This window comes from Zophobas morio, unplaced genomic scaffold (assembly GCF_036711695.1).
Source record: "Zophobas morio isolate AGI-343-1 ecotype UQ-CSIRO unplaced genomic scaffold, CSIRO_AGI_Zmor_V1 ptg000021l, whole genome shotgun sequence".
Taxonomy (NCBI): Eukaryota; Metazoa; Arthropoda; class Insecta; order Coleoptera; family Tenebrionidae; genus Zophobas; species Zophobas morio.
Genome location: NW_026972126.1, coordinates 1,693,460 through 1,700,490, shown reverse-complemented (window position 1 = coordinate 1,700,490; position 7,031 = coordinate 1,693,460). Strand labels below are relative to the sequence as shown.

Sequence of the window (7,031 nt, the reverse complement as noted above, 5' to 3'; positions counted from 1 at the left end):
TGTCTGAATTGCCACCAGAGACACACAATACAATAAAATTCATAACTGATCAAGTGAATTTATTGAAAACTTCAAAAAACCGACACAGATATTCATGGGAAACTGTTTTATTTTCTAGTTTAATACACTCAATTTCGCCACATTGTTATAAGTTTATACAAAATTCAGGAAATTTAATACTTCCATCTTCAACAACAATAAGAAGAGTTTGTTCAAAATTTTCTGGAGATCCACAATTAGAACAGCACAATGCCCACTTTCTTCATTATATAAAAATGAAACAGCAATTCCTAAATGAAAATGACAAAATTGTTGCAATATTATTGGATGAAATCCATATCAAACCATATATGGACTACAAAGGTGGTACTGTTGTGGGGAAGTCTTACAACAGCGCAGATTGTGCTACTACTGCTCACGTTTTCATGTTAAGTGCAATACGATCAAGTTATAAAGATGTTGCACATATTTTACCAGCGTGTAGATTGACGGCCGAAGTTTTGCATGGTTTTCTACAAAAAATTATATTAGAATTAGAAAACATGGGCTTTAAAGTAGTAACTGTGGTCACTGATAACAACGCCATAAACAGGAAGGCAATGAGTTTCTTTTCAAATCCACCACAAATTTGTGAGAGCTATAAACACCCTGCAGATAATGACCGACCACTTTTTTTCATTATTGACACAGTGCACATTTTGAAAAACATCCGGAACAATTGGCTGAACCAAAAAAATGGCCAAATAATGGTATATCCCGATTTTGATGACTTTTCCATAAAAAGGGAAGCACGGTTTGAGGCAGTAAGAACTTTACATCTGGTAGAAAAAGATAATCTGCTCAAGTATGGTTATACACTGTCCTTGAAGGCACTTTTTCCCACTACGATTGAGAGACAAAATGTAAAACTTGTTCTTCAGGTGTTCAACCAATCGATCGTAACAGCTCTCAGACAGTTTGGGCCTAGAAAAAATTTGATAAGTTTTGAAGACACTGCCATTTATCTACAAATTTTTTGTCAATGGTGGGATATTGTCAACACAAAAACTTTATTAAAGGGCAAAAGATCTAGAAACATCTTCCAAGAACCATTGACAAAAAACTCAACCCAAATTTATGAGTTCTTAAATAAATTTACATTGTGGCTGGATCACTGGAAAACGTTTGAAGATGGCAAATTAACAAAAGAAACCCATCATGCCATATCTCAATCTGTGTCTGGACTGATCAAACTTTCAGAATATTGTCTACATCATCTAGATTTTAATTTCTTCCTTTGTGGAAAAATTCAAACTGATAAGTTGGAGGAGCGGTTTGGAAAATACAGACAATATTCAGGAAGCCACTATCAAATTAGTCTTCGGCAAGTGCTGGAAAATGAGAAGAAAATTAGGATGCAAAGTCTTGCACCTTTGTTAATTAAATCAGAGAACGTTCACCTGCAAATCTCTGCACAAGATGTACTCAACTCTAGTACCAGTGCTGACGATAACGATATTAAAGGCTATGATAGTTCTGCTTTTTTCTTTGAAGCTCTTGTGAACAACAGCGACTTAGATGAAATTCCAGATTCTACTTGGCCCATTCTAACATTTATTGCGGGCTATGCTTCTTACGTCGCTAAAAAGAAATTTACTTGTGGTTACTGTGAGGAATTTTTAATTACCAATAATAATAGACTACCTTTTGAAAACCTAGACTACAGCTTAATTGATGTCAGCGATAGAGGTGGTTTATGTTATCCCACAGAAGATGTTGTGACGATTTGTGCATACACCTACAAAACCGTGGAAAAACTTTTAGCGAACGAAGAACTTTTTTTGTCTGAAATAAATCAAAAACAATTTGTTCGAAATGTGACATTTGAAAACATGTCAGATACTGACTTTTTTTTGGGGCACAACTGTCAAAAACACGATACATTTGCTATAAAAAAGATTATAATCAGTTGCACGACCAACATTTTGCTAAACAATTACTGCAAAAACAAAAATAATGTAAATATAAAGACACAACTAACCTCTTTGAAGAGAGGTAAAAGACATTAACAACATCAGATTTTGCCGAACTATTTGCTGCAACTCCAATTATCCGGTAATTTTATGTCATTTGAAGCGTATAATCTAAATAAATACTTTTCTATTTCTTGCAGTAACATTTTATGCGGCTTCGACGTCGAATTTTCCAAACGTAAACAAACCTTCTATTTCCGCCATCTTGTTTCTGCGCACAGGCCTTGTTTCTAGGTGGTGTTGTCAGATTCCAACTAGTTGTCTAGTATTTGTGAAACAAAATCTACTGTAAATTCACTGAAAACTAAACCGATAACATCACCTTAAAAAGTAAATGTTAACTTGTTTCAAAATAATTATTGTTGTAAAATAGTACACAAAAATATAAACACCACAAATCAAATAGAACAAATTATGTTTTGACTGAATACAAGAAGTTAAATTTAATATCATCTTATGTTATGCAGAAGAAAACCTAATATGTTCATTAACTTCATTCCAACTACTCTGGAATTTCTTGTTCTACAAAAGTACAAAACCAGGTGTGACAGGTGTATTTTTTACGCACCTAACATTGGTTACATACGTACTTTCAATGGATGAGCTGTGTTTTTTAAAACTGAAAGTGAGCGTAAAGCCATGGAGGAAAGGGTAAAATTTTACAAAGGGCACTTCACGATTTCGCACAAACTGTTTGCACACAACTCTTCTACAGCACCTCCTGAACACGTTCCTCACCTTCGAATGTTGTGGAAATGCTTACTTTTGCCACAAAAAATTGTTAAATTTCCCATTTGTACACTCTTCAATGGGAAGCCGTTTCCAATCGGTCAATGCGTTTCCATTTCCAACATAACCTAACTTTTTATAGTCAACAACACGCGTACGTGTAATGTCGGGTTTTTAGTGAAAGCAGGGCGCTTCGCGCCCTGCACCCCATTACAAACATACCCCTAAACGTGGCACTTCTTGCTCCGTGGATCATTTAGTCATTGGAAATATTGGAATTAGAGATGTGTCGTTCGCGAACGAACGAATCAAATTGAACGGGTCGTTCGAATGAACATTGTGACCGAAATCGTTCCCAACGCAAACTAGTCGTTCTTTCGTTCATTTCGTTCACTCGTTCACTCGTTCACCGTTCACATTGTCTCGACTGGATCTTGGTTTCGTTGGATCTTTGAATCATGGCATCAGCACAGTTCTATGTTCTGTATCCAATACTAGGAGCACATGCTATGCTATTTATGGAATTAACTAAGAACGTAAGTTTTCCAGACAGATTAATTCCAGTAGTATGAATTTAAATTAGGAACCGGGAACAAAAATGACAATTTATGACGATAACTTATATACAATGTTCATAAACGACTGAACATTAGAAACTAAATAAATAAATAAATGTAAATTAAGAATTATTATTACTATTGTAATGATTATTAATAAAAAAAAATCCGTGTTATTTTTTTAGAATACAGGATTGTGTGACGTCAGATTAAATCGTTTTAAATATGCTACGACCTGATTAATTAAGAATATTTAACATTTAACGTTCATTTGTTTTTGTCTATGACATTCAACTTTTTTTTTAATACACCGTATACATTGTTTAGAGATTCTTCTAGGTTTTTTTTAATTCTTTGATTTAGCATATGCCATATTTTACTCAAAAGTTGCTTGGAAGCTGTGATAAAAACGAATTTAATTTACTGTGTCAAAAGTGCTATTGATGTATTTATTAACACAATTATTTGCGTCCACAAATTCAAGTTACTTTTTTTAAATATTAAATTATTATTTATACATCACAGAATTCAGAAAAAAATCGTTACATGAATCTCTAAGAAAATGGGAGGCATTAAAAAAAATTAAATGTAGACAAAACCAAATAAACGTTAAATCATTAATTTTTCGAATCAGATCATAGTATATTTCAAACGATTTAATTTGACGTATCACACAATGCAGTATTCGAAAAAAAAAGACAGCAATGGGCCGGTTTTTTTTTCCGAATACCTATGCGATAGTTCTGAGCATGACCTTCCCTATAAAGTGATCAGATTCAAGCAAAAGGGAAACTAAGACCATTGACCGAAGAGCCGAAAGACCGAATGATTCATCAATAGATCCCTGAGCCTTGAATGATTAAGAACGAAGTGAACGGTGAACGAAGTGAACGAAATGAACGAAATGAACGAAATGAACGACATTTGACGACCGGGTCTTCGTAAGGACCGAACGATGAACGATCCGTTCGTAGTGAGTGATGACCGAATCTGCCCATCCAATTTGGAATTTCTGCAAGTTCAACGTGTTGGTTCAACTATGTGTATAGTTGGTTGCCTACATGTGGCGTAACTAATAGGGTGCAAACCATAAGGCGAACACTAAATATTTTTTTCTGACACAACTTTTGAACGTAAGCAACGTGATTAGGGGGTGATGTAGAAGAGTTTTGCGCAAACAGTTTGTGCGAAATCGTGAAGTGCCCTTTGTAAAATTTCAACAAAAAATGTCCCAGTTGATACAAATACACCAACCTGTACGCTTGGAATGCTTGCCATTTGCCAGTCCTTACCTTAAGGGGGCCCCCAAACTAATATGTAATGACAGTATTACATACATTATACCCAATTTCATGATTTTCTTTATTAGCTAATAAAGCGCACTTGAAAATTGTGTTGTGCTGTTGTGTCATTTTGTCGTGTGATTATTGTGCCGTCTGGCGTCTGTCAAAAATCAGTGTAGTCAGTTGTCAAAACTATAACCCCAAATAGTAAATATTTCTTTTTCTGTTTTTAATTTTTTACGTCAAGTATAGAAGCTTGGAACTCCGATTTACTTTTTAATGACAATGTATTACATAGTAATAAGAGAATCTCAACAAAATGATATGCCCTTTATTTCTGAACTGGTTAGAAAAGCATATCTCTCAAATGTATCGAAAGCTTTTGTAGCAGCTCTTTTTAACGAAGTGAGTGTAAATGAAGATTTATGTAAGTTACTAATGAAAGTTGTTGTAGGTAACGTTTCAAGCTATTGTTTTATTAGCAGCCTTTATGTTTATTTTTATGGGAGTTCCTCTTCAGTATTGCTTGTTTTCAATACCGATAGTTTTGATTATGCTGTACATTTTAATTTATGGCACTATTTTAATGAAAGCAGCAGAATCAACACATAGTAAAAGGTCTTTGCAGTGTTGGGTGGCTGAAGCGTATGAACCATTTTTTTTTTCTGATACACCACAAAATTGTTTCTACAGAGTTGTTCCGGAAGAAAAAGTCGGCGATGAAGGAATAAATGTTGGAAATTATAGAAAAACTGTAAGTTTATTTATGAACTATTACATTCATCTATCACATAGTACTCAAGGGTATTGGTTTTATTGTTATTTTTACACCACTGATCAAATTTCTTAACAAAATTACAATTCCAGGGATTTCCTGATAACCTAACATACTTCGTTGATTTCAAATGGTTAAGAATGCTGTTGCTTAGAGTAGTGAGATTGTTATTTTCGAAATTAACGTCTTCAATGTAACTTATTGCATCAAAAACATTGGAGTTTATTTGCTCCAAAACGTTATTTTGTAGATATAAGTTTTTGATATTGTAAATGCCTTCCAGAGATTTCTCATTTAAGTAGGTGAGTAGGTTATCACTTAAATCAATGTATGAGTCTTGTCCAGTTATAATATTGACAAATCCATGTAAAAAACATTCATGAGGTATTCTTTCTAATTTGTTGAAACTAAAATTTACTTGCCTTAAAAATGTTGTACCTTTGAACATGTGAGAGTGAAGATTTTTAAGTCTGTTTTGACTTAAATCAAGAACTTCTAAATATTTTATATCATGGAAAGCATCTTTCTCAAATGATTCAATTGCATTACAAGCTAAGTATAGCCTTGTAATACTTAGATCTTTGAATGTATCTCTATGTATGGTTCTCAAAACATTATGGTTCAAGTTGAGCACTTGTAGATTTGGAAGATTGTTAAATGTACCGTCTTGAATGTCTTCTAAACCACAGTCTTGAATTTTGAGTATTTTCAGTTGCAAGAGATCGTTGAAAGTTCCTTCTTTTAGAGTCGTGAGATTTTGACCTTCAATTGAAATTTCAGTTGCTTCAGTTTCATGATTTATCTCATCGGCAAATGATACTAAAATTGTTCTGTTGCTTTTGTAAATTTTAATGTCGATGTAGTTAAAGTGTTGGCATTGTATTTGATTTAACGTTATAACAACTATTAACTGAACTGCGCTGGACTGCCATATATGCTTCATTTTGCTTTCACACAATTTCTACTAATTGTGAGAGAGATTATTTTTATCAATGTAATGATGTTTTTGTTTTTATTTGTAGATAGTGGGTACTTGTGCTGTGATGAAACACAATTTATCTGAAGAATGGTCGTGGTTATTTAGGTTAGCAGTGGATGTACGGTATTTAACGATGATATGTAAAACTACAACCCTCCAACTACATGTTTACATTTTAGATATCGTAAGAAAGGTATAGGATTATTATTAACTCAAACTGCGCAGAATTGGAGTAGAATTAATAGATTTAATTATATGGAGCTAGTCATCACGGAATGCCAAGAAGAAGCTAGACAGTTATTTGCGAATGCAGGGTAATATATTTAAAATTCATTTCAATTCAATAAAAGACATTAAAAAAAATAATTGTGTGCAAGTTGTTTATTTAGTGCATTTTTTTTTTTTTTAGATTTGATATCAAACAGATGTATCACAAAAGATTATTTACAAGTGTATTCACTATGCAAATGTTTCAACTTAGATCTGAAGTCAGATCTACATATTAAGTTCTGGTAATTATGTGATTTTTTCTATTTTTATAAAGTGATTTTTAATGTCTTGTGTTTTTGTTTTTCCTCCAGCAGATAATGGAATTTTGACGTGATCAATTGCGTCATGTAACAGTAACATAACAGGGTCATCAAAATTGATTGAGAGAGTTTGTGAACCTGAACTTGAATAAATTTGGTTTATTAA

At 33.3% G+C, this 7,031-nt stretch overlaps 2 protein-coding genes and 1 long non-coding RNA gene across 16 annotated transcripts; 1 reads left to right on the top strand and 2 right to left on the bottom strand.

The window, feature by feature from the left end:
• Window positions 1-91: 91 nt before the first annotated feature.
• LOC135131910 (uncharacterized) lies at window positions 92-3,296 on the bottom strand. Of its 12 annotated transcripts, none has more exons than XR_010280941.1 (7): window positions 2,964-3,296; window positions 2,021-2,869; window positions 1,684-1,777; window positions 1,440-1,620; window positions 1,139-1,370; window positions 563-963; window positions 92-512 (listed from the first exon to the last, which is right to left on the bottom strand). It is a non-coding gene; the product is annotated as an uncharacterized LOC135131910 (long non-coding RNA). The 12 variants fall into 12 exon arrangements; XR_010280943.1 differs by having other exon boundaries at window positions 2,021-2,316; window positions 2,603-3,091; XR_010280946.1 differs by having other exon boundaries at window positions 2,021-2,316; window positions 2,751-3,091.
• A 767-nt stretch (window positions 3,297-4,063) lies between these two features.
• On the top strand, window positions 4,064-7,031 carry LOC135131909 (uncharacterized). 3 transcript variants are annotated; one of them, XM_064059776.1, is made up of 6 exons: window positions 4,064-4,986; window positions 5,036-5,335; window positions 6,379-6,458; window positions 6,515-6,649; window positions 6,745-6,847; window positions 6,920-7,031. In XM_064059776.1, the coding sequence occupies exons 1-5, from the start codon at window positions 4,861-4,863 to the stop codon at window positions 6,839-6,841; spliced, it is 738 nt and encodes a 245-aa protein (XP_063915846.1). In that variant the 5' UTR covers window positions 4,064-4,860; the 3' UTR covers window positions 6,842-6,847; window positions 6,920-7,031. The 3 variants fall into 3 exon arrangements, with proteins under 3 accessions (XP_063915846.1, XP_063915845.1, XP_063915844.1); XM_064059775.1 differs by having other exon boundaries at window positions 6,917-7,031; XM_064059774.1 differs by lacking the exon at window positions 6,920-7,031 and having other exon boundaries at window positions 6,745-6,893.
• LOC135131908 (leucine-rich repeat-containing protein 4B-like) lies at window positions 5,323-6,353 on the bottom strand. Its single transcript, XM_064059773.1, has one exon. It carries the CDS (start codon window positions 6,297-6,299, stop codon window positions 5,346-5,348), a length of 954 nt encoding a protein of 317 aa, XP_063915843.1. The 5' UTR covers window positions 6,300-6,353; the 3' UTR covers window positions 5,323-5,345.

Bases quoted from the DNA above. Each gene is read 5' to 3' on its own strand.
- LOC135131909 (XM_064059776.1), top strand. From the start codon at position 4,861: ATGACAATGTATTACATAGTAATAAGAGAATCTCAACAAAATGATATG. The intron at 4,987-5,035 runs GTGAGTGTAAAT...AAGTTGTTGTAG, and splicing joins TAGCAGCTCTTTTTAACGAA to GTAACGTTTCAAGCTATTGT. The intron at 6,459-6,514 runs GTATTTAACGAT...TTTACATTTTAG, and splicing joins AGGTTAGCAGTGGATGTACG to ATATCGTAAGAAAGGTATAG.
- LOC135131908 (XM_064059773.1), bottom strand. From the start codon at position 6,299: ATGAAGCATATATGGCAGTCCAGCGCAGTTCAGTTAATAGTTGTTATA.